Raw genomic sequence first — 27943 nt, 5'->3', positions numbered from 1 at the left:
GAGTTAAATTCATTCTTTCTCCGAACAAATTTGTAATTTTGTAATTTTTACCAACTTTGCGACCGTCTGCTCGGGGCGGGATGCGCAGCCATAGGCCCATGCATTCTGCATGTGTCAAAATCAAAACGTGCTCGTTTTTTTCAGCAAAATTGTTTGCACAAGGGAATTGTTTTACTCTGTGAAAAGACCCTAGGAAAAATACGGCATGTAACTACTAAGGATTCTAGGATATAATAAAAGGAAGAAAGGAAGAGCCACTAACTCACAACTCGCTCTGTAAACCATAAAATGAAACATTATTTTTTTTTGTTCATTTTCTTGAAGACGAGGGAAGACGAGGGAAGACGAGGGAAAACGAGCAAAGTATACTGACCAAACCGGCTCTTTTCAGAGCCAACACTCCCTCAAAAGAGGTTTTAAACATGGTTGTACCCGCAAGTCTACTATTCATATTTATATTTATAGTTAGGCATATTCATGTGATAAGCCGTTCTCGCAAAGTTGAAAAAAGTTTACTCAGCTTCTCCTTAAAAAAATTCCAGTACTGTGTCCGCCATTCGTTTCAGTTCAGTCGTGTAGATTTGTGCATATTGAACAATATGAACAAGTCCTTTTTCTTCAATTCAACATCACACATAACAACATGCACACAATCAACATTCACAGGAACGTAACATGATTAAAGCTATTCAGTGGTTGACACAATGGTGAAAGAAGCATTGTACTTATACAATCAAGATTGTTACATTTTGTTGCATAACAAATTCCAAGCAGCTTTCAGTGTATAATGACCATGTCATTGGCTTACTCGCGCAACCACCTGTTTGAAAATGCCATACATTCACTCACTTAACCATAGTTCAATTCTCAAAGTGGTTAAAAGTGCATGGGGCTCTCACAGTCAAAGTTTGTACCAGCAGAGCGGTTAAAATCTTGCAAATAATAGTTGTTATTCCTTCTAATCTCATCTGGTTTGAGTTTCTGCTACTTTTGACAACTGGGTTTGGTTTGAATATGGTGTTTAGTGTATATTGCTTTAGTATTTCTTTTACTTGCCGTCTTTTGTCTTACTTTTCACTACAATTTTAGATTTCTGAAATTTTATAGTACAACGATTTTTTATTCTTTTAAATGAGCAAGGTCTTGGAGGACACATCATTTTTTCATGACAGTTTTTTTAACTTTTGCATTACCCTGGATGGCCTCTGCTTCTTTATCATTGTCTATTGTCCAAATAATAAGACAATAAAATCGCAATAGAATAAACGTTTTGTAGTCTTAAAAGGCTCAACAATATTAGTTGTTTTATATCTCTCTGTTAAGAAAGAGCTTTATTGTTGATAGAATAATACATCACAAATTAAACATTCTCCTATAATACTCAATACACTAAGAATTATAATATCATTTTTTATAATAATGTATAATATACCAACAATGCGTCTATACAATGTTTATGAGTAAATAAGTATATAATATTACCATTGCTCATAGAATGGCTTACTATAGCAATTTACACAAAGCTATAATCTAGCCCTTTTCCTGTTGAGATACAACGCCTTAATAGGAACTGAGAATTGTCAATTTTTTTAAGGTAGGGTCCTTTAACTACTTTGTAATCCCATTAACAAATGTTGTTTCTACCTAGAAAACCAGTTTATATATAGTCTCAGTGACTTGAAGGTTTGCCAAAAATGTCTCGTCGTTTAGAAAAAAAGGAGGCTAGTGTATACGATTTGGGTTAGGCCTATAGTGGCAAGGAATGCTATATTTGGGGGGGGGGTGTTTGAGAGGCGGGGGGATGAAGCTGGATGGAGCCAAATTATTACTTGGCAGTTGTCACTATCGGAGTTATTTTAACAACTCCGCTCAAATTTCTTAAAAGAAATTTAAGAGAGAGTTTACGAAATTCCCTACTTTACTTAGGAAAACCTATCAAACGTGGGATACCATTTTTGCCAATATACTAAACACGTATACATTAGGCCTATATCTAGTATAGGTAGACTATCTAAACCTATCACAACGTTTCACATATATGTTTTTCGACTCTTAGTTGTATAAAAGTAACAAAATCGTACCAAGGATATACACAAGTTATTTGCCCAAACCTTAGATGGTGGAAACAAGTTTTAAACAGTAAAAAATCGTTTCTTCGTTTAAAAAAACCCAAGTGTACATAAACTAGTAAAAATGTTATACTTTTGGTCATAATATTTTGCATCATGCCCTGTGGGCCTATGCCAAAACACGGTTATACCGGGGCCTATATAAAAGTGAGTTTTCCAACCCAATACACATGCCATACTTTTCCAAGTTGCAAAACTGAAGCACGGTTTTCTTCGGCTAGTCTACGTGGTCGACACCTATTTGTTTTTCTCAAAATAAATGTTACCGTTTAGCGGCCATCTTTTTTTGTATTCCTTCAATGGGAGCTTTTTGAGTACTCTATACGTGGAAACAGACTTACCAAGTAAATCCACTGCATGTCTTAGAAATGTGAGCATGCTCAGATTGACCCAGACAATGGACATTACTTGGTTAGTCTGCTGCCACCTAGCGTTACAAAGTCTCCCATTAACAGCCTTTTCGAAACTGCAGCCTTAGCTTCACCCTGGCTTCACCTGGATGAAGTTGAGAGTGAACAAAAGTGCACGTTTTTATTTTCATTTTCAGAGCTGTGTTAAGCTGCAACCAAAACTTCAGTTTCGAAAGAGGCCCATGTAGTCAAAACAAGGCTCAAGGAAAAATCATGGCTCTTATGTTCAATGTTATCCACAGTTGTACTGTAAACAGGGAACTATACGTATCAGGTACACATCATGTCTCCATATTATTCACTTTCACGTTTACCACTTTTTGAAGGAACACAATATTTATCAGGGGCAATATTGTAGAAACACCTTTTTTTGCATTTCTCCTAACAAATAATTTTTACTTAAGTTTATTAAATTAGGAAAAGTTTCAATTTGCTCTCTTTAAGCTGTCGTCATAATTTGGATAATTTCACACCCAAAGTGTGATATCGAGACCGACAATTATGGCAAGAATACTCTCCAGAACAATTAAACGTTATTATAAAATGCGCTATATAATAACTATATTATTATTTGTTATCTCGCAAGGGCACGGAGAAAAACTAGTGACAAAAATAACTTAAGTATTGAGCTGGACTGCAGCTGATGTATTCGGACTATAAGTACAGTAATTATTAACAAACAAAATTACACTATAGCATGACAGAATCATATTAAATAAATAAATCACTTAAAAAGTTGTTTCCAAACCATAAGAACATTTGTACGTCAAATAAGGTACTTCGTCAGTTATGTTACTTACTACTGTAAAGATTATGCTAATTTCACGACGTCAACAATGATGAGATACATCTCATTGTATTTTATAATAGCAGTAGTGTGTTGCAGTATCCCGTCGAAACAACTCCTGGGCCCAATTTCATAGAGCTGCTAAGCACAAAAATTTGCTAAGCATGAAATTTCTTCTTGTATTCAGCTGTTGCTTATCCTGAAAATCACGTTGAAGTTTGGTTGGTAATCCTGTTTTTATCAAGGAAGAAATTTCATGCCAAGCAATTTTTTTGTGCTTATCAGCTCTATGAAATTGGGCCCTGGTTATGCCAATTGATGATGGACTTTGGATGATGGAATTTGATGATGTACTTTTATGGGGAAATATCCTCTGATTTGAAATTAAGTTTGATATTTATATGAAGTTAATTATGAGTGATCACCAATGACTTAATCATTAACATGAATTACTATTTACATTTTGTTGTTATTTGTTAGTTCTTTCGTCATTGCAATAAGCCTAACAAAATCCAACACATTATTGTTATTAAATAAGTACCGTATTTTAATTTTTTTGAGATTATAATCAAATTAACAGTATTAAAATGTACATAAAAGCTTTATTTGTTAAAAACAAAATCCAAAGCCCGAAAATTAAACGACCATATACTTGAGTTACGTAATCGTTTTACAAATGCCGCCATCACTGTAGCCTTTAATCAAGTCGCGCTTGACTACTGGGGGTGCCGCGTGCGCCTTGACTAAAGTCTACCATCACTGAGAGAACAATGAAAACGTGCCCTTGTGTAAAGTTACACGCCCAACTGTAAAGTTCATTGAATCTTCTTTAACGTCAACGAGGGCGCTGTTTGAGTTTGTGATGTTTTGCCAAGAGTTTGATAAAACAATTATACGATTATAAACAAAACGTGGAAAATAAACCGGAACACAACGTATCTGTCTTATTACTACACCATTACAATTTCCCGGCCCCTCCACGATTTTGTGCCGAATTGTTTAGCTACATTCGACCCCAGTCGACTTACAAAAAAAGAGAGTTATAATTAGCATAATATTGTGTAAAAATACGTGGTCAAGCTTGCAGTGCAGTTCAGTGTATTCTGTTAAAAGTGAAAATTATAACGTATTTTCATGCAGTCGATCCTCCTAATGTTTACTGTTATTTATCCACAGTCACTGAGATAAACTTTCAAATTTATTACAAATGAATAAACCTTAACAGTCTGAATATTATTGCGAATGTGATTTTTTGGTATTCCGGGAAAGGCATTTCTTCGAAGAAAATCCACACAAATCCCCGATCGTGTTCCTTGTTGAACCTTAACTTACGGTGTTTGACCGCGTCTTCCGTACATGCTCGTGGGGGACTGAGCTTCGCTGGCCCCCACGGCTAGTCCCCTACGAACGTTCACACTTCTGTTCCATTGGAAATTTTAAACGTGCGTGACCGGTTTGGTGTCCATTGGTACACCGTTGAGTTGACAGGGGTAATGGTTACCGACCTCCATGTCGGTTGGGTACTGAGGTGGGGTTTGTAGGTTCACTCTAAACCGCTATAAGGAGAAGAAAACAGAAATAAAATTGTAGAACAAAAAGTATTTTGATAGCTATGATGAGCAGTTATAACTAAATGATTGGATGTAAAGACAGTTAGTGCAAATTTGCTTGTGTCGACACAGTACAGAATGGGTAGCATGATTTTATGAAGACAATTTATTTGTAAGTACAAGTTTACAGATGACAAACAAAAAACATGATTGCATGGGAAACGAAAACGTTTTTGAAATGAACCCCTAATATTAAAATTGTAGGTTTGACTACAATATGAATGTCGTTTTGTTGTATACATCAATGTGTACAAAGCTCCTCGCTATAACTAAATGCTCTCTTAGTCAGTCCTGAGCAAAAAAAAAAAAATCGAAATTGTATTGTACCCGGACAAGACTCGAACCCAAGACACCGCAATCTAGAGCCTCTAAATCACCGACCATGACCGGCAAAGAACCGTAATATATAGTACCTTTTCTTACAATAGTTTACGTTCTTGTATTGTTGTATCGTTATGCTTGTAGTGGTGTTATTTGTTATATATATATATATTTATGTTGTTGTTGATTTATAGTGTACTTCTTTGTAAAGCGCTTAGAGAATTAAGTGTTAATTATTAGGCGCTATATAAATCGAAAGTTATTATTATTATTATTAAATCAGTTGGAGACCGCCAACATAGGGCTAGATAGCGCGTTGGTTAAACCGGGGGTCGTTGGTTCAAATCCCTAGTCGATTTTTCTTTGTTCAACCCAAAAAATTTTCAAAGTTGACCCAGTCAGTTTCCCTTGTGGTCACGTACACCTGATGATATCTATAATTATATGACAATACGATCAGGTACAATTTTTTCTCACAGGATATATAAGTTACAGGTGTGGTGTGGCAAGTGGACAAACATACGTGGGGATAAGAATGCTATTTTTTCCCACAGTCTACATTTTAGAAGAATGATTATAAAATGTTGCAAGCAATTCGATCAATTAATATTTGATCTCCATAACCTTACCTCATAAAGGGAACCGGGTGTTGAGGCAATCTTGTAGATTGCAGTAAGCGGAATTAATATAACAGACGCAGCTGCGACCATCCATCCCAGCCCAATGGCCCACGGTGGGTACGTGTATTCGTCGTAGGTGGGGTACTTGTAATTGGCTAATCCAAACACACTACAGCACTGCGTACAAGAAAACATTCAGGAAACAGTCGTGACGAAAAGTCCAATATTATGGAGTCGTAAAAGGCTTCATAAACCAAATTGCTAAAAAAAAAGGTTTATTTTGAAAAGCTAGCTCTGGGACTTCTTGGTCACACACTAGAAACTCCCTGGTCAACATGCAGCCGGATCCGGGCTCTGTGAGACCTGACCCATTGACACGTTTCTGGGTCAGTATGACCCGGAATCTGTGTACAAAATAACCTTGAAATTGATCCAACAGACGCAGACGCTAGTCACAATGCCTTTTGACCAGTTGCCTGAGCCCATTCGCATTGAGCTGGTTAAGCACAAAAAGCAGCTAAGAACAACAAAACAATGCTTACCAGAATAAGGTTACCAGTCAAACTACCATTCTAATAAGCAATATTTGACTGGTGTCCTGCTCATTTGTCCTCAGCAGAAAAGTGTCAAGTAATAATTTCTGCTTATAATTATTATTATTATTATTAATATTATAATTATTATTTATTCGGCATAAAAACACATACAAAAAAAACAAACATAATCAAAAATTTAACAAAAAGGGACATATGCCTGGAATTAAAACAGTTTACAAAAAACTGTAGCCCGAATGCCTTCAATTCCAATATCTCTGGCCATAAACAGCTCTATGAAATTTTCCCTGGTAAAGGACCCGAATCAGAGTAAATTCTGACCCGAGAGCACAAAGTTAATGTTGATACTTACCATAACGAATGCCGGACATACAAATGACCAGCACACACGCCAGTACATTCCTGGGTAGTATCCGAGCATTGCCTTGATATCTTGACTTATCCTCTTTGTTGGCGGCAGCTGCATCCCTGTTTGTCGGGAGGAACAAAAAATCAAATTTTTTTCATTTCAACTTTCATAGTTTTAAGTTGGATTGTATGGCATAGTTTCAAATACCCCAATATAAAGGCTTGTTGTTTATACTTGACAGTGTGAACTTATGTCAACCCATTAGCTATAAAATAAAGTCGATGATAAACAAAGTATATGGCAATTTGATTCAGAAATAATTATGTAGAGCATTAATAGGGTCGAAATGTATGATGAAATGTCGTCTTACCGTAAAACCAAGAAATGGCAATGGCTTCAAAGAACACAGCCAGCAAGATGGAGTACGAGGCAGCAAAGCTGTCAAAGAGGAACACCAAATATGCCCCACCCTGGAAACAAAATAAGATCAAGATTCAGTAAAACGAACATTCTTACTTCAAATGGAAACAGTTTTATAACGAAAGTATGGGTTATTTCAAACACAAATTATCATCTTGTATAATATAGGCACAAAGGAAGCCGCGGATATGAATTTCAGCCATTTTTTTAGTACACACTAAAGAAATAATGTTAACAAATCATGTTACTATACTTTACCTGCGACGTGAAGGCAAGCCCCACGAGGAAGTAGAACGAGAAAAGAAAAGCCATGAAAATTTCCCGGTGGTCTTTGACGATGCGTGGAAACTGATCAGAAAGAGCCGTCATAATGGCCTCCGAACCCCCGAACTGAAACATGAAGCAGTCGAGAATTCAAGATTTATATACCATGAAATTTGCTAGATGAAAAGTTCCACAAATTTTGTTGTTGTTTTTTTTTCTTTCCCCTAATCCTTTGAGCCAAAAAGCCAAACAGTAATTGTTTTGTGAAGAAAAGTTTGAGTGGTGAGGGAAAATAAACAAAGGAAAAACGTGTCCTTTCACAGTTATGTACTGAAGTAAATCAAATATTGATGTTTCTTTCACTGTTCTAACTCAAATGAGTTTTCTGCGTAAGCATGCAGCGCCCTCTTGCGGGGAAAGCTGCTCTGCATCAAGATTATTATATTTTAAGGATTTCCCAAGCACTGATTTGACGTAAGTCAAACTGGAGTCTATCTGACTACATTTGATACTTGGTTTAATTAACGCACAGTGTACAAGAAAGAAGAGAAGACAGCCATTATTAGAGATCTTTGTAATTACCGAGCTGTCTAAGCCCAATGTAATCAGCATCAGAAAGAAAATGATGGACCATATCGGCGCTCCAGGCATCGTTGCGAGTGCTTCTGGGTACGTCACAAACACCAGCCCGGGTCCTAAAACGACAAGAAAAAAAAACAATATTTAGAAAAAAGTTCCAGTGCAAACCTTGAATTATTTTGAATAGGCCTATATTAAAAATGCTTACATGTGGCAGATCTAGCAAACTGAAAAATCTTCAAACTGATTATTGAAATTATCGAACATAGAATAAGAAAGTTGCAACCTTTATCGCCATTATTTCTCGTGAAATCTTTCTTTTTTTATTTTCTTCTAATGTTGAAATAAATAGCAGTGACCATCAATTAATCCATTCCATTTGGGGGTGGGGGGGGGGGGGGCACAACAAGCAACACATGTTATTAACAATAACTTTCTTTTCACTTTTTGACTTTTTATTTTGTTACCAAAGATATAATGACCACGAAAGTGGCAGTTTTCTTTGAAATCATTGTGAAATATTACAAAGATATCTCGTTTTGGTTTATTCGCACGATGTTCAATTGTTCACAGCTTTATATCATTGGTACGGCGGGACAGTTATTTCAATTACCATTTTCAACAAAGTAGGTCTACGTTTGAGCTACATATTATCTGTAACTTCATATACTTTTATTATGAACACTATTCAGGGTACGACTTGTGACTTTCCCAACAAGTACAATAGTGTGTTGTTATTGTACGAACGGTTTACTATAATCACTACTGTAATGGCAGAAATGTAAGAAAACAGGAAGTTAGTCCCTAAAAGCTTGAATCCAATTGTTTACACTCCTCGGGCAAGAAACGTTTCAAGTTTAAACCCTTTCAAGACTCTCTGATTGACGTGTTAGTAGCACCCACTTTGACTGATTTGCCCATTGATGGTGGTTTGTTTAGCTGCCTTTTGCATAAGAGTGCGGTTGACTTCATTATAATTGGTGTACCTTCAACGTGTTCCACTTTTATATTTCGAGGTGCAATGGTTATCAAGAATGTCAGGTTAAAAAACCAGACGTTGGTTCATACACGCTGAAAGTTTTGGGATAAATAATCAATATTTACAGATATTCCAACACACATCATTAATCCTTTCATGGTGTTGCACTGACTTTTTTCTCAGAATATTTTACGAATATTTTGGAGCTCAAGATTAAAGTTATGCCTTGCTGAACCCAACGTGCCTTTTCATCAAATAATCGGGCTAAATTAATCATTTGACACCTCTTGCTATGTATTTTATTGGAAAGAGTTAACTTCTATTTGCAGTTTTACCATCAGACATACAAGTTCAAACTTTGGGGTCTACTGATCTGTTTGGATGTGGTTTTCTACCAGAAAATTGCTGCCCGATGGCAAGCAAATTGTTGAAAACAAGGAACACCTTACGGAAACCCAGAGTCCTTGCATTAACCAGAGATAAACCTACCCCGGTTCACTGAAGGGCCGCTAAGCCCATTTAAGTGTGGGTTCCTGACCCCTATTATTAGGTGACGTATATAATGCCCATAGGCATACAATACCCCAATAAAGGACCCTGTCTAACCTTATTTATTTAGGTCAAGCGTATACACCGCATTCTACGCGTTATTTGGGCAATCGGGTATCCAAAAACTTACGTATAACATCGTCATTAGTTGGGCAACTAAATTTGATTTGTTTGACATCTGTGTCTAGATTCCAGGGTGGTATTTTCTCTTCTATTTATGTCAGGAGGTAAAATGTTATCATCAAGTTGATCCTTGTCGGTCTAGAAATGTTTTCGCTGCCAGATCCCAAAAGGCCCATTTTGCCAATGAAAACAACTTTGGTATAAAGTAATCCTTTCAGCTTTAATTGTGTCTACGCATGCTGGCAACTTTTACAATAATAATGAATGATTTTACAATGTATGTTGTAAAGAAACAACCTATTTTAAAGAGTTTTCACAACAGCAGTGATACGACCTGTGCCACCAGAGGGAATTGGTACAAATTGAAAAACGATAAAATTTTGCAAATCATTTATCTCTGAACTAATGCGTTTCATCTGGGATTGTAATCGTAGACAGTTAACTGTTGTTGATGAAACGTCAGATTCTTGCAGGCTCGATAACAATAAGTGATTCTACGAAGAAGAAACATGAATATAGTCTATACAGTCAACACCTATGGATAATTGGATAAAAATTGAACAATTTGTTTTTCTATTGCATGAAGGGAAATATTCTTTCTAGTTTTGCTTCCAGACAATTCTCAATTCGTTTCCAGCGATTGCAAACGCGAAAAAGAGTTTTGACCAAGCTTCTTTTGACCGTATAAGACACAATGTGATGATAATATAGTCTCGTTTCAATACGCTCGTTGTTCACTTACCTTCAGTGGCGACTTTGTCAATGTGGACTTTGTTGCGTACTGACATGTAACCGAGCACAGAGAAGACTACGAAGCCTGCCAGAAAGCTCGTAGCGCAGTTGATGATACTTGTGATCAGAGCATCCCTGTATAGTTCAGGAACGAGATCAGGAAACAACTGACGAGTTAGGGCCTTGTCACACGAGGCAACTTTTGCAGGCAACTTGGTGGCAACCAACTGCAGTGCGTACTACAGGACCACTTTGGTAGCACACGGGTCAATTTTCAAACATTGTCTTACGATCCACAAGAGAAATAGGTGAACATTCAAATGTGAATGCCTTTTCTTCATGGAGATTCCCTGGAACTGGTTGCCCGTAAATTGCCTCGTGTGACATGGCCCTTAGACTACACTTAAACAATTTTGTCTGACTCAAAGACAACTGATGATAGTTCATAATTGTTGTTTTCTGAATTGTTAATTGTAATGTAATTCTGTATGTGTTTCCTGTTGCAGCAGTTCATTTATGAGATTGCATTCAGTGCTGCCTATATAGAGCTTCCTTTGAATGGATCGTTGGATTTGAGTCTATTTCCTACTGCATGGAATGGAGCACCCTACATACAACACCCCTTTAGAAACAATAATGGAGTGCAAGAACTTGGACCCATATCCTTCAAGGAACTGAACCAAAGCTGAAACATGACAAACCGGCTTAAATGAACCTGAGCTGTAGATCGAATCAGCAAAGGACAGATGAAACAAGACAGAGAACCAGAACAAGAACCTGGTAGGGAACCAACATTTGGACCAACTCCAAAACAGAGACAGGATGAAAACAGTAATTGGTAAGCGAGATTTGTGCACTTTTCTTATAGAAAATAAAATACTCTCCTGTATATGTTTTTGTTTAACTTATTATAACTGTAATGAACCAGCCTAGTGCCGAAAAGTGCTTCAAAACAGAGACAGTACAAAAAGAGTTATAAGATACTAAAGTGAGATTTGCTCACTTTTCTTGTAGAACCTATACTCTCCAGTATATGTTATTGTTTAACTTATTATAACTGGAATAGACCAACCTAGTACCGAATCCAGGCCCAAGGGAAAATGATAGGAACCAACGTATCAACCAGCTTCAAAACAGGGACAGGACAAAGCGACTAATTTGTCATTTGTTTATAGATCCTATAATACTCACCTGTATATGTTATTATTGAACTTATTGTAACTGGAATAAGCCAACATAGTGCCGAACCCAGGCCCAAGAGAAAAGCATATCTGTGTGGCTGCATCAACCCACACCTACGAAAAGCAAATAATGGAAAATGTTTAAGAACTATTATCATCAAATAGCTACAGTTGAGCAAAGTATATACCTGATACCGATCAACCAAACGTCTATTCGTTGCGATGTATATAAAAGCAGAAAGTTTTGGTAAAGTTCTATGTCTATAGATCTGTCACTTGTAATTTGTTACGCCACGTGACGTGGACATTTATTAAAAATCGATTCAACTCGTTGTTCATTTACGTATAGTTGTTTTGGGGAACAGCTCTTATTGGGCAGCACGGCATGACGGGCCGTTGTTGTAAATTAACAGATCGGACGGCTTTAAAGTCACAATCAGCAACAATACTTTGTGACATTCGCTTTGTGAGGCAAGTAGATGGTCTCTTTGGTCGTGATGGACGGGTGTAAAGTGGCCACGAAGTGTCCGGGTGGCAGAAATTCTGATGCTACAAACATGATTGTCCTCCGAAGTAAACCACAATAAAGTTCTTAAAGCGTGACATTATTGGCGAGGAAAAATCAACGGTACATTAGTAATGAGCTATGGCCATACCTGAGCATTGAGAAGCTTGGAAAACACCGGGATGACGTAATACTTGATACCAACATCCGCTCCTTCGAGTGTAACCCCACGTATCAGAAGACAGAACAGCACAACGTACGGGAATGTAGCTGTGAACCATACCACCTTGGACAAAAAAAAAACATGTAAAGTTTATTAGTATTTGTGTAATTATAGTGTATTAGTATTCGTGCAATTATACGTAATTAGTATTTTTTGGCAATTTAAAGTTGATTATTTTTTGCGCAATTAAGTTAGTGTTTGTGCAACAGATATTGATATTAGACATTGGATAAGAAATACTGTTTAAATTGTTAACATACACACCGATGTATTTTAAAAAATAAAATAAAATAAAATCTCCCCGGACGGGATTCGAACCACGACCACAGCAAATATACCGCAGTTTGTATCACACATGTTATAATTGCAAAGAGAACAACACATACTATTCCGGTTTTCACCTTACGTGATAAGCACTGTAGCTCATTGCTTGGCCCGAGTCTTCGGAGAACAAAACCCAAACCCGATTGGGATTCAAACAACGATAGCAAGAATTTTAGTGCAGATTTTACACCACTGTTTGTGTTAGGATCAAAATCATATGGGTTTAGGACATCATTTTGATGCCGTTTACTTAACATTGCGTGTAAGACTGTAGTTACATCATAGAACAAACCCACATTCGGGTTGAAAAGCAGGATACCATGTGAATTGTTCGGTGGCTTTCCGGTATGTACGAATAGTGATAACTAGACAAAGACATCAAGAATTGTCTATACCTTTCCTGAACCTTTGATTCCCTTCCACATGCTGAAGTAACAGATCAAATAAACCGTGAAGAGACACAGCATCAACTGCCAGACCACTTTACCCATGTTTTCCACTCCACCACTCTGGTCCATCTGCAGCACACCACGCCTGTATCAAGGATAGACAAAACTGAGTTGGGTTCCGAATGGATTTGATTGGTAATTGAGTGATCCTTCAAAAAGTAGCAGTTTTTTGTAGTACTGATTGATGATACCCAAGCCTTTATTATTATATGCATGGACTTAAAAGGGGGTAACCCCTGGGAGTAGGTGACAAAGGCCCTGAACCAAAATTTGTAGCCTACATCTTGTGTGTCCTAAAAATACAAACAAACTGTGGCCCCCCTCGTCATTGAGGTGTTATGACTACCGGTGTTGTAGAGGTATTCAAGTTGTACTTATCTCACTCTGTGAATGCAGGTGCATGAAGTTTCTGGGGGTACCATTTTGAGTATGATTTGCATCTACAGATTGTACGTTACTCATGCAACATGTAAATTTTGGGTAGGTTAACTTAAGTTTGATTTTGAAAGATACTTATCATTCAGTAGGTGCTACTGTTAGTGTCAGAGAGTTATAAAACATGTTTTGATGAATGAAATGTTGGACGTCATCTGTCAATGATTTGAGTTTGTTGCCCACGAATTAGAAACCTGTCAATTTGGCCATAGGTGTATTTAGGTTTGACTGCAGTGTCAGTGACACTATGTCAGAGAGCTAGGAAACAGTTTTGATGTATGAAATTGTGGATATCAAGTCCCTGATTAATTTGAGCAGGTAGTTTCAAGCTGATGAACTTGTCAACAACTCTACGTACATGCCTACTCACTCATAGTATTCCGTGGCTGCTGAGGTGGTCCTATTGATAATGATGGTCCCGTTTGTCCCATCTTCAGCGGTAACATTGACTTCCACGTCAAACTGCGGCCCGTCAATGGGTGCGAAACAGTACATGGTGTTCCAGTCATGGTCACAGGTACTCCACGGTAAGACGGTGGTGAAGGAGGCAAAGAAGTAGTAGAGAGCCCATGAGATGATGACGTTGTAGTAGAAGTCCACAAAGAACGCGATCAGGACCACGCACCATCCAACCCCTAAGCAAAGAAATCATCTCAAATGTATTTCAAACGGCGTATGAGTTTCTCGTAATTAAAGGCAGTGTACACTATTGGTAATTACTCAAAATAATTATTAGCATAAAACCTTAACTGGTAACGAGTAATGGGGAGAGGTTGATGATACAAAATATTGTGAGAAACGGCTCCCTCTGAAGTGCCATGGTTTTCGAGAAAGAAGTAATTTTCCACGAATTTGATTTCGAGACCTCAGATTTAGAACTTGAGGTCTCGAAATCAACCATCTAAACGCACACAACTCGTGTGACAAGGGTGTTTTCTTCTTTCATTACTATCTCGCAACTTTGATGACCGATTGAGCTCAACTTTTCACAGGTTAGTTATTTTATGCATATGTTGAGATACACCAACTGTGAAGGCTAGTCTTTGATAATTACCAATAGTGTCCACTGCCTTTAACATTCCCTTGCTTACTGGGATTGTTTTATATGCTCCGTAACATTTGAACTATCTCTACCGTTCTTTGAAACGTCCACACAAATAGGCTAGACTCGAGACTATTGATTATAATTATGATTGAGTGCCATTCTACGTAACTGCAATGCCAAAACGACACGCAGCCGCATGGACATTATTTTAGCACTTCTCTTTCGAAATGCCTTTTACTTCTGTTCCCTTTAGCTGAACAATACACAAAACACATCTATGATGCCCATAAAGACACAACTTTTGCCATACAGTTTGATTCCCTGAAGAAGAAACAAAAACGGGGACGCTGAGGAATTTCTGACCCCTGGTATCTCTCCTTCTAGTCCACACTAGAAATCCTTCCCGGAAGAAGTGAGCATAAGATTACACCGACCTCACCTTAATTATCGTCTTTAAAAGCAACATGGGCCCCGATTCAGCCAAAAACCTCGGATTTCAAAGGTTTTAATTAAAAGAAAATCGAAGTTGTTCCCAGAAGCGTAGTATCTCTTTTCTTGTTGGTTCGATGGTTGGGTTCGGTTTCCGGAAGCGGTAAGTAAACTGCAGCCCTAGCTTGCCTTACGTTCTTTGATTTTGATCCGAGGGCCGGAGGTAATTCAGCCAAGATTAAACCTCAAGCTGGAACTCTGCTGAGGATTTCATTATTTTGTGGTTTGGGTTCACAATTTTGTTGGAATTCTTAAAATCGAGAACTAGATTGCCGATTCAGCTTAGATCCGTGGTTACAGCTGACGAGGGTGTACGAATAGAACAGTAGTGTGCTAAGTCTGGGTGCTAATCTTTAGATTTACCGATAGTTCATTGCAGGAGGAAAATTTGAATAAATTCCATCTTCAAAATAATATAGGCAGAAAGGAACTTGACCTGACTTAAGAACTATACTACAGGTGGTGTTGTGTTTTGTTTGCTAACTAAAATGGCGAACAGCAAAGTTTATCAGATATGGCTTGACAGATTGTGCATTAGAGAAATGCATACAATGTGTCTAACCTTTAATTAATATTGGACAAACTTACCTTAACATATTGGACAAACTTCCCATAAAACAAACCTACCTTTAAATATTGGACACACTTGCCTTTAAATATTGGAAAAACTTCCCTTTAAATATTGGACTACTTGTACCTTTAAATATTGGACAAACTTACCTTTAAATAGTGGACAGACTTTATCCCAGACGGTGATGGCGCCTGTCTGATTGTACTGGCCCAGGGCCAGCTCCAGGTAGAAGAGTGGGATACCACAGATGATGAGCATTATCGTGTATGGGATGAGGAACGCCCCTAGACAAAACGACAAAATGGAACAACAAATTAAAATTTTTCCCAACTTAAAGTTTTGGAAAAGTGATGAGGTATTCATGACTCCTGGTACGTGTAATCGAGTTGGCTGAATATATCCCCTTGAAATAAATGATTATGTTTGCATTATAATTCTGGCAACAGACGAACAACCTAATGAAATTGGACTATTTAGAATATTGTTGGTTTCACTGATATTTTCAACTTCATTCATACCATTTCGCCCCCTCGGGTCATTGTATCGTATCTAGATGTAATTAGATCTGTGTGCTACATAAAGTCAATACAACGCGCGTCTATGGCCCGCCCAGGGGCCCCGGAAGCCCAGGGGCTCAAATCCAATTTCGATAAAATCATGCCAATTAAACAAACATCATTGTAATAGCAGCAAGATGTGCAAAATATGACACAGTTTTATAAGTGTGAGCTGCGAAAATATGTCACCGTTTCATATACCAAGTGTGAGCTGTAGGCATGCTCGATCATATTGGCTTAACCCTATCCCATATCACATAGGGGCGTATTTCCCAGCCCCTCGTAAGCTGATACCCTCGTAATCACGTATCGCTACTGCACCCATCCTGGGTATAGGCTCATGGGCTAACCAGTAGCATTTGTAAGGCCGTCGGCAGGAACGGCCACCTTAATCCGTATACTCCGTTTATCTTGATCCTTGTGATCCGGGTGGAATAATGCCTGAACGATCCGGACCTCCCTGCCGGCGTGCTAACGGTGTAGGATTCGCACTCTAGAATAGACACAGCTCAGTAACGGGAACAGAAAACGGGGGCGTTTTTGGAGTGCAGCCGTGTTAAAGGGGATAGGAAATATGTGAAAGTCTTCGTCAAATTTATCTTGATTTGCTTGCATTTAGATGAAAGGTTGTACCTGAGCATGGCCTGCTTTCATATAAATAGTTGACAAAATGTATACCATTCAATCGACAAACAAGAACAGATGTTTCATCATTGCCTAGCATTTTTTTTAAAATGAAACAGTAACTCGTATATCATACTTCACACCAAAACACAGTTCCTATGATTTAATACATGCTTTTTACGATCGCCAAAGTAACATTACGTCTACGTTGGAACAAAACCTTGAATAAATGTATTGGTGTCAGTTCCCTTTAGCAAACTCATGAATTAGCACTTGCAACTGATGTAATCCAGGGACCCACTGTTTACAATTCGATCTTTCTAAAATACAAAACACAAAGTGATTAGTCTTTTGGGTTCCTCCTCTGTTCCCTAAATCGTGGAGATCTCACTTGAGTGCTATTCACACGGCAGCAATTTAACTGGGGTCCCTTGCTTAATTTTAGCATGGTTGAAAAATGTTGAAACAAGATTTTGCAGGGGGACTTGTGGGCAGTGTAGAGATTTGTTGTCCTTTCACATGAGGTACATTTTGTAAAATTTTACAACCATGCTACAATTTAGCAAGGAACCCTTGCTAAATTGCTCTCATGTGAAAGGAGCTCCTCGATAACGATTTTGTTATGTTTCGTTTTGTTTGTTTCGCAGCACAAAATAGAATCCACTTGTTATTAAAAAACAGTGATGACTGAAAGTGCGAACCGAATTGTAGCAATTAAGAAGCTGTATGTACACCATGCGTGCAATTCATAATTACAGTGCTGCTCGTTAAGGCTTAATTAAAGCAACATTAAAGCTCTTCGTGACTCCAAAGGCAAGCAGGCCAGTCTTGATTTGTTAATTTCCGTCGCGAAGCCAATCATGTTGATATTGGCACTGTTATTAAAAAACATAAAACAACGCGAGTAAACTTGTACAAGCTGTGTTTCCGACCGCGTACGTGAGTTCGATGATAGATGAATGCCGTCGACACCAGGGCACTGTTTCACCTCTTCACCGCTAATAGAGCAGCCGGCATGCATAACAGGTCCATGGGGCACAGCTTCGAATTCTTCAATACCCTCAAAATCAGAGTTTGCATTAGTTTGAGAAGTAAAGAGAGCAGTGGTGTTGCCGTCTTGGGAGCTATTTTAAAATGTAATTCGATCTTTCGGTTTGGAAATTTGTTCGAAAATAGTGAACTTGATTAGTGGGTCAATGGACGCATTCCTGAAATCAATCCAAATGTAGGTACCAAGACGAAATTTGTCTAGTTGCTATTTCCAGAACTACGTGTTTGCACTGTTTAAACAGTGGGAGTCTCCAGGGACCAGTCTATTTCCATGCAAACCCCAATTTGGTCACGTTGATGAAAATATCCCTATACCACAAACTCATTGAAAGGTTTCACAGATCCTCCCCAAAGGTTTTCACTTATTACTTCAAGTTGTGTTTCAGAATTATTATAGGTTTAATAGATGATAAATTTGCATCGGGGGTAACAATATTCATTTTGACTTTACCCATATACACCCATGTTTGTAGCACGGTATACTCAGTACTTTCCTGGAAAGTACTGAGTATACCAGGCATATTACTCTAGGTTTCTTATAAGGCATGCGTAGTTTTCGTAAACCTTTAAAACATAGGGTGTAGGATCGTAAACTATAAACCCCACGTACTTGTGAGGTTATCCCTCAATTCACAGTTATCAATGAATCATTTTAAACGCTGCACTTGACACAACACTTGGGTCGGAGGCCAGCAGGTAAAACCCACTTACGGAGCAAAGGTCACCATAAATTAAATTTAGTAATAGGGCCTACGTGTATCTTCACGGGGAAACGTGATGATAGCGACTTCACGACGTAGAAATACTAAAATAGTATTCTATTTGTTTAACCATGAGTTCATACAAGTCAAGTTTTGCATCAAACTTTGTGAACATAGCCAACTATTCTGATGTTTGTTTTAAGTTTGAAGTAGCAGGTGGTTCAGTGGGAGGGCTCACATTTTGATTAATATGCTCACCCATACCAAATGATGTGCATTTGAAGGAAATGCCGGTACCTTGAGCTTTACAAATAAAACTCCTTAATAATCTTGTGTTTTATCTATTTTATGTAGCATGGCACAAAATAATGCAATGCTTCGTTAGAGCAGTCAAGAAATCAAGAAATCAATAACTGAAAAGCAAACAATAATAAACCTTTAACTACATAATTGAAATAAAAAGAAAATTGTATGTCTTTTTTATGCAGAAAATAGAATTAGCTGTTGCAAACAGATTACCAACCAAATGGACCGAGAGTATAAATGCAAAAATAGTTAATGGCCTGACGTTTCGACCCTAGGAGAATCTTTCTCTTTTTTGATGCAGTAAGTCCAAAGGCACAATCATGATTTGCAAAGGTCTTAGATATTGTTAAAAGCAGTTCTGTTCATGTTATAAGCTAATGTACTAAATTGAGAAAGTACAAGTTTGTTCCCTTGAAATAATTTGTTACCAATTAAAGTGAGCTATAGTCTAAGAAGGCAATCGTTATAAAGTCATATAACATTCATGGTACTCATCAATGAGGCAATGATGTGTAATAATGAGTAACGGACTTAGGCTGTTAATACCCAAGTAACTCTTCATGAACCCCAAGGTGAAACCTCTCGAGCCTCTGAGTTAATGTATCGTGTCTAACACCAAATGAACGTCTTCGACCCGAGAGCTTGCCCAAAGGCATACCGTGTTTATTGACTCAGGAGCCCTCGTTAAAATGACCCATTTCCCTCTGATTTGATGATATATTGGAGTAAAAATTTCCCACTCAAATGAACATTCGATTCCGATCAAACATCGAGACAGTCAACAAAACGAGAATGTCAAAGACACAAAATCATTACGAAGGGTAGACGTAGAAACGTAACCCTCCAGCTAAGTCTCCTTATAAATAGTTTCCCCTACTCCTTACCTCCTCCGTTCTTGTAGCACATGTAGGGAAACCGCCACACGTTGGCCAAGTCCACGCAGAACCCGATGATGGAGAGCAGAAAGTCCGCTTTACCGCCCCAGGTTGGACGGGCGCCATCGCTTCTTCTCCCAGGAGCAAGCTCACCGCCCTCCACGCTTACTTTCAATAACTTGCCCTGTGCTGCTCGGTTGATGAGAAACATGGAGAGTGGGATAAAGTGGATTGGGAGAGAACGAAAAAGAAATGTTAGGAAAGTTTCTTCGAATTGATCGATGACGACAATCGGAGTGGGATATTTTTTTTTTAAATTTATTCATTCAATGAATCGGGTATATATATTACATGACTTTATTTGGGCATAAACATGAAGCAATAATTAGGAGAAAAACACCAACGATGGTGACGGTTCAATATATTGTTTTCACACATTAAAAATGTTTATTTCGATTGCATTAAAACTTATTTCGATTACATTAAAACTTATTTCGATTACATTGATCGATGATTTTACCATCAAATCTAGAATAGGACATTTCTCACGACTGTCAAAGACTTACACTGATCGAAATAAGCATTGGTGACTCGAAACTTCATTGCTATTTCCTCGACTTGAATTAGATAGAGGAATTGTACTGATATTTATTTTGTCTGAGGACTTGCTTTCAGATTGAGGACTAATAGTTTTTATCGATATTATAAATCCTGTACATTGCCATAGAAGAACGACTTGTGCACTAGACGTAACAGCGAGAAAATACCAAGTGGCTATATTATTCTGAGCTTCTGCTATGGTCTCCCCAAAAAGATATATAAATACCCTTTATAGATCAACTTGGAACAATCTCACATAGCCTCATTTATCATTTGAGTAGTTGTTTGCAGAAACGAAGCTTAGGACAATTGTCCAGATCGGTCATTTAAGAAACTGTCATCAGGAAACCATACTTCAATCTTTCAAGAAATAAGACCATACACAGAGTCCCTGAAGTTCACAGAAGTCATGAACTGTTGTGAAACATGAGCAACAATCCACTTAAAACAGATGATTTTACCATCAAATCTATAGAAGGAAACATTTCTCACGACCGTCAAGTAGGCCTTTAAAATGCCACACAATTCTGATGCAGAGCTAGGTTGGTTGGTGAATTCAAATGCCCTTTCCAATGTCGATATGAATCAGTATGTTATACACAACTTCTGGTATTAACATTTTTAGAGGAACTATACACGTTATACATTGCGAAAAGGTTTCTATTTTCGAGGCATCCTGCTTGAAAAAGGAAAATGAATTGGAGTGGGTGATCTTTATACTTTGACCTTGCACAACATTTACAGTAACGTTGTTACTTTTCCGAATGTATCGTAACAAAGTGGCAGTTTAACACACTGACGTACGGTATTATGATCATCCACAATGTGTGCAATTAGTCTATAGTGGTATCTACCAAATGATGCTTCCTATAACACAATGATATACTCTACACTCCGAGAGCTACCAACCTTGGTTGCCAATCAAATTTGAGCCGGTTTGGAATTTCTATTTGTCTCGAATGTTTTGAGTGGGCTTCTGTCCACCCATACGCATTCATGAGTTGCAGTTACTGTTTGGATATTTATTTGATATGTACTTGATGAAAGCACCATTCTTCGACACTGTAAAGAACACTGTGTGGACGTGTGTAAGTCCACATAGTGATCGAAGTCCCAACATTAGATGGACTTAGATCCACACTTCATATGTAGCGGTAACATTCGTGAATGAACTACTAACGTTTAGTGTTAAAATGCAGGGGGGAGGGTGGAAATATAATGTTAAACGTATAATTACAGAATTGATGTCGTCACAGTGATTTATTGATGTTAAGGCATGTTAACAGGGCCCCAAAACTTCATTTTGGGCATACCCTGGCATACTCTGGGTAAAAAGCATATAGAATATTAATAGGCAAGTAAACAGATATATGAATAAACCAACAAACAAACAAACACAAGTACAATAGCAGCTCAAACATTTCACATTATGGAATATGGAATAAAAAACAATAAATCACAAAAAAAAACAATTAAAATTAAACACTGCAAAGAGACAACTATTAATAAGACCTTTCTTATTTCTCAGAAATCTAAACTCAAAGAAACAGTTTCGCACGTAGGTATTGAAACAAAATGTTTTCCAAAAACAAGACCCCATAGTGAAGGAAGGAAAACTACTGCCATATCAAGAAACACATTTGCGTAAACAAAACGCTTTACATTTCAAATCGTTGATTTGTTTAAGAGATATTTTCATAAACTCCATTTTTTCCTCATTTCACATTATCCTCTTTGTGTACAAAATTCAGAGATCTTTTCCCTCCACTTAGATTAAGGATTCACCAATCACCAATGGCACCCCAGCTCAAACAATATATGATTTTCACCGTGAGCTAGAGAGTGGATAGATCTCAGGGTAAATTCGATTAGCTGCGGATCGCCACGGCTCGTCACATAGTTGAGCAAGATCGTGGCCGTGGGTAAAAAACCACGATCGGTCTCCTTTATTGATCAGCCAGTGTGTAGGCCTATCTATTTTCAATCTGGACACGATTGCCGTAACACCATAAGTGTACCTCATCGGAAGAGTTGTACAGATGTAAGCTAACTTGGTCGAGTGCAGAGGCTTGAGGTTGAAACGTTTGACGCAACCATTTTAGATTAGAGCAAGCAAAGCCATGTCATTTTAATTCAAATTAAGGCACTGGACACGTATGATCATATTGTCAAAGACTAGTATATACAAAAACAACCCTGTAAACATTTGGGTTCAATTGGTCATCGAATTTTAATGAGAGTAATGAAAGAAAAAACACCCCTGGTGCAATACTTTCTTTGCTTTCAGATGCATAAAAAAGTCTTGAGCTGAAGGATTTGAGTGAGAAGTTGCCTCTTTCCTCTCAAAAACGTTACTTCAGAGGGAGCCTTTTCTCACAATGTTTTATACTTTAAACAGCTCTCTCTCCATTGCTCGAATACCAAGTAGGTTTTTATACTATAAGTATTTTTTTTTAGTAATTACTAAAATTACTTTAATGCATTCATTTTGAATTGGCGTACACGGAGGCCGCGTCCGATTTCGGCTACGTCTAGCGGCTACCACTATGACTATGACTGCAAAGACAACAGTGGACAATATGAGTTTCTGTCGTTTCAGCCATAGCCATAAGCCAACTCGGGTCATATAAAGTTGAGGAAGAATGGACTTGATGAAAGAAATGTAACCGTAGATTCAATGTTTTTTAGGTCATGGCTATTTTAACATGGAATGTTCCCCTGAATTCCTGTCATTGATTGATCTGAACCATTTGAGAGAATCTCGGTTGTTATATATTATCAATTGTTGCACTGGTTGTTGATCGATCATGTTAAGTTGTTGGAAAGAACTTTTTGGCTCAAACCTCCACTCAGTCTTGCACCAAAGTATGATAGGAAAGTGAATCCACTGGGTGACATTTAAGATGCATTTTAAAAACATATTTTGTGCTGGGTCGGATGTTAACGGGAAGATTTTTTTTACCGAGTTGTTATTTTTAGGTGACAGAGTATCAGCATTTTAATTTATTTGTCTATTAAATAGACACAAGGTTATATCTTTCGCGTGATAGAATGATAGTTATGCTGCATCGACGGGGGATGGTATGGGGATTGTTAGAAGGTATTGAAGCATATTGGTGTTTGTGTGATTTGGATCATCGCCGTTTCTTATATCCACTATTTCGGTACCAATGTCCTTGCACGTATTTACTCCATGTGTTTACAACGTGTGAAACTTTCAACTCGCCGCCTTTCTTCAGTTTCAGACAAAACTAGGTGGCACTGTGCTTGTGAACAAACACACAAGATGTTAAGGTTACCATGGGCAGTGACGTCATCGACCACGTCACTATGGTAACCATTCTGAAGAATTGATCGTTGGTGCATTGAGCTGGACCACCACGCGCAGGTGCCCTGATGTCTGATTTCAAAATATCGTACAAGGGGCTTTCATGTTGGTGTTAGACAGAGCGAGAGCTTTGCGGAAATAGTTATTTATTGGTAGAGAAAACTGAGCTGCAGAGAGAGCACGGCAAATCAACATTTATGTAAAGATATGCTGGACATTTATTATGCACAAAAAATAGTACATGGTTTGACGTTTCAACCCGAAGCAGAGTTTTTCTTGAAGGTTAAAGCTTTAGCCTTCGAGAAAAGGCTCTGCTGGGTTTATATGTATTTTATTGAAGTTATACCATAGACCCTTTTGGTTTGTAACGTTTGCAGCTGCTCGATATAAATTTAAAAAATATATTGTACACAAGCTTGTTGATAATATTGGTATTTCTGTACGCGTCAGAGAGATGTTAAAGTAATTAAACTTTAGAACAGAAAAGACATGTTTTGCTTAACAGAGGACACTGTTTATTGATGACATACTTAAAGTATCATGGAACTGTTCCCCTCCACCTAAAGAGAATTTGAATCTAAAACATAATACATAAAACCAACCTTTATAATGTTTAGTTTATGCATAGACCATAGTCCTTGCTTTATGGTTTATGTATATGGTTCTACATAAGGCTCATCGTATTCCCTTCGGAGAAGATGTTAAGTTCAGTTTAAAGTATTGGCTGAGACAACGTTCTGTGTGATTGTTTGCTTAAGGTGCATTTTGCCAACTTCCAACAAGTGGACTTTCTCAAATGTGTGGTTCGATTCCGGCGAGGTGCTTTCCACACATTGCGTAAAAATCATGGACGCAGTGTGCAACTTGGTCGTGTTGGAAAAATCATTTTTATATAGTTAAGAGTACTTACAACAAATATTTTGACAATTGCTCTGCTGAATCGCAGGTTTTTTTCATGAAGTGAAAGTGGTGTCAAGTGTATCTGTTTAAACACACGACAACAAGCAATGTACATTTCTACGCTGTGCTGACCAAAAGTTTGTGACTACTTCAGAAATCTTAGCTTCAAGCCTTACAAGTGCAGTGGAAAGTTATTGACTGTTCACCGGTGGACTGGTGCCTGGGCCCACAATGGTTTAGATATGTATCGGTAAACTAATCCATGTCATTTAATTTCCATGACAGTTAAATGTTGAAGTTTCACCACAATGTGTCCATGAACGGAAACCTTAAAAGTCCGCATCGATTGACTCTCATCTTACGCCAGAAGTGAACTCGTTCCACGCGTTCATTCTAATCCGTCTAATCAATTTATTTACCACATCTTACAATAACGCTAGTCATACGTGACTGATAGGTTAGCCTTTAAACAAATAATTCAATATTATTTGTTTGTTACTCTTAACACCAGTGTATTTTATGTGCTGTACACGCAATACTTTCCCGAGTTATGTGAAACAAATAACTCAGTAGGTTATTTTAAAGTCCCTTTCAACAAGATCAATATTGCAGAGCCGACACTTCCTCCCCTAAGATATTATGGTGTATACACAAATTAAAATGACTTGGGCCTAATTCATCAACTGCTATACCCTTCATTTGGCTACTAGTACTAAATTATGTTTAAATATCATGGGTGGACATTTTAAGAACCAGTGATGTCTTATTCTGCATTTGTCATTAATAAGCGCCCTTTATAATGAGCAAAAACAATAACTTAGCAATTTTGTTTTGGAAAGCTGTGCTAAATCCGGCACCACCAACTTAAAGGCAGTGGACACTATTGGTAATTACTCAAAAATTTATTAGCATAAAACCTTTCTTGGTGACGAGTAATGGGGTGAGGTTGATGGTATAAAACATTGTGAGAGATGGCTTCCCCTGAGCTGAAGTGCCATTGTTTTCGAGAAAGAAGTAAATTTCCACGAATTTGATTTTGAGACCTCAGATTTAGAACTTGAGGTCTCCAAATCAACCATCTAAACGCACACAACTTCGTGTGTCAAGGGTGTTTTTTTCTTTCATTTTTATCTCGCAACTTCGATGACCGATTGAGATCAAATTTCCACAGGTTTGTTATTTTATGCATATGTTGAGATACACCAACTGTGAAGGCTAGTTTTTGACAACAACCAATAGTGTCCACTGCCTTTAAAATATTAAAAAGCCACAGTTGTTATAATTGCATCCAGTTCAAATTCCTCATTGGATTCCAACTTTGTTAATATCCCTTCCCTAGGCCTCTAGGATCTCATTCAGGAATTGAAATAACAATAAGACCATTACGCCCCAACCCGGTTTTATTCACAGTTTAGGCGAGCCGTGATCTCCTTAATTGCCAATAACACTCCGCCCACATTTTTATAACAAAGCACCTCTCTGATGCCGTCGGTAAAGTTCGGTAAACTTTTGACTGCAAACTGATGGTTACTTTCTTTCCCCACATTTTAGGTCAAATTAAATTACAAACGCAGATCATGATTTATACATACCGTTGGAGTTCATGTTGATCCCATAAAATTTAGGGTTATTGCTAGTAGTTGTCACAGCACTATCAGTCCTCATGGTAGATTTGTATCTGTTTTTAACACTCCACACTCGTCCTTGGCCGAACAAAAAAAAAAGTATTCAATAACCCTCAGAACGTCTACGAACTTTTTCACTTCAGAGACGAAGTAGAAAAAACTGAATTCCGTTCGGTGAGTGTTTTTCAGCCGTAGTTACCGAGACTTTCTGTCTGAAGGAGACCTAAGGAGCTGTTGTGAAGAGGCAAAAAGTCCGATTCATGGATGTAAAAAAAATCAGAAGCCCTGATTGACGGGAGCTGCATGCATGCAACAGGTCTGACGGATCCGATCAGCGCTCATGGGCCTGCCTCGCTGAAGTGGGTTAAGAAAGAAACCCCGATGTTGCTGATGTAGAATACAACCACCCAAGCAAGGGATTGAGCCAGCGTCGTGTACGTATGGCAGCGGCGGCGAGCCTATGTTGACTTGACCACCCCCTCTGGTCCACCACTGTGATATGCAACAAGTAGAAAGTAGGGTCCCCCGCAGCGATTTATATGCATAGCGCAGGCACCACTCTACTCGCCAAGAAAGCTCAGTCGAAGATACAACTGTATCCAATCCAGACTCAACTGTTTCTTTAATTAAAAACTCCGAGGTAGGCTATGCAAATGCTGCGCTGGCGTTTCCGCTCGGGACAGGCCGAAGGTAAATGACAAATTGATCGGGTCTCTCCGTGATGCAACAACAATCACAGATTAGCTTCATCGTGCTTGTAATATTATTACTTCGAGGAATGAACATTGCCATAAAAGATACTGTTGTACGCTGGGTTAATTAGATACCAAATTGAATAAGACACACCTCCAAGTTGTAGACGGTGAATTGAATGAGTGGTTCTGTGGAAACAATCGTGGCTTTAAAGTAGTTATAGTTAATTGAAGATAATGAGGATTTACGATGAGTCTTCTTCACACTGTCAATCTTCTGTCACGTTTTGACACCTTTGTCATTTGGGTCATGTGATGCAAACTTTCGACGTCTTCGTCATCATTCTGTTGACACGTTTGTCATCTTGTGTCATATTTTAGTCACGTATTTAAAGACAATGAGGATTACGACGAGTCTTCTTGGTATTGTCATCTTCTGTCACATTTTGACATCCTTGTCATTTGGGTCATGTTATGCGATCTGTTGACGTCTTCGTCACATGTTGACACCTTTGTCATTTGTTGTCATCTTTTAGTCACTCATTTAAAGATAATGAGGATTAACGATGAGTCTGCTTCACTCTGTCAATCTTGTGTCACGATTTGATACCTTTGCCATTTGGGTCGTGTGATGAAATCTTTCGACGTCTTCGTCGTCATTCTGTAGACACGCTTGTCACATTTTAGTCACTTATTTAAAGACAATGAGGATTACGACGAGTCTTCTTGGTATTGTCATCTTCTGTCACTTTTTAACATCTTTGTCATTTGGGTCATGTTATGCAATCGTTTGAAATAATTACCATCGGTCACAATATTTCGACGTATTTGTCATCTGTTGACACCTTTGTTGTCTTTTGTAATATTGTGAAATCTGTTATCATCTATTTTTAATAATTGTTGTTTATCTTTTGTCATCGAGCCGATTTCTAGGTGCATCGCAGACATTCCTGCGTCAAAGTGGTCAATGTCCTTGTAAAAGCGTCACCATTGTCATGATCGTCCAGTGTATAGGGGACATATTTTGTATTGATTGT

At 38.1% G+C, this 27943-nt stretch overlaps 1 protein-coding gene across 1 annotated transcript; it reads right to left on the bottom strand.

Moving 5' to 3' along the window:
- Positions 1-1375: 1375 nt before the first annotated feature.
- LOC139938913 (sodium-dependent dopamine transporter-like) lies at positions 1376-26732 on the bottom strand. Its single transcript, XM_071934578.1, has 14 exons — positions 26182-26732; positions 19771-19950; positions 15798-15932; positions 13914-14178; positions 13055-13193; positions 12264-12398; positions 11618-11721; positions 10437-10561; positions 8047-8159; positions 7459-7590; positions 7151-7250; positions 6784-6899; positions 5887-6054; positions 1376-4882 (listed from the first exon to the last, which is right to left on the bottom strand). The coding sequence occupies exons 1-14, from the start codon at positions 26252-26254 to the stop codon at positions 4763-4765; spliced, it is 1905 nt and encodes a 634-aa protein (XP_071790679.1). The 5' UTR covers positions 26255-26732; the 3' UTR covers positions 1376-4762.
- Positions 26733-27943: the final 1211 nt, after the last annotated feature.

Source organism: Asterias amurensis, chromosome 6 (genome assembly GCF_032118995.1).
Source record: "Asterias amurensis chromosome 6, ASM3211899v1".
Lineage (NCBI taxonomy): Eukaryota > Metazoa > Echinodermata > Asteroidea > Forcipulatida > Asteriidae > Asterias > Asterias amurensis.
This window is presented reverse-complemented; position numbering and strand designations above follow the sequence as displayed.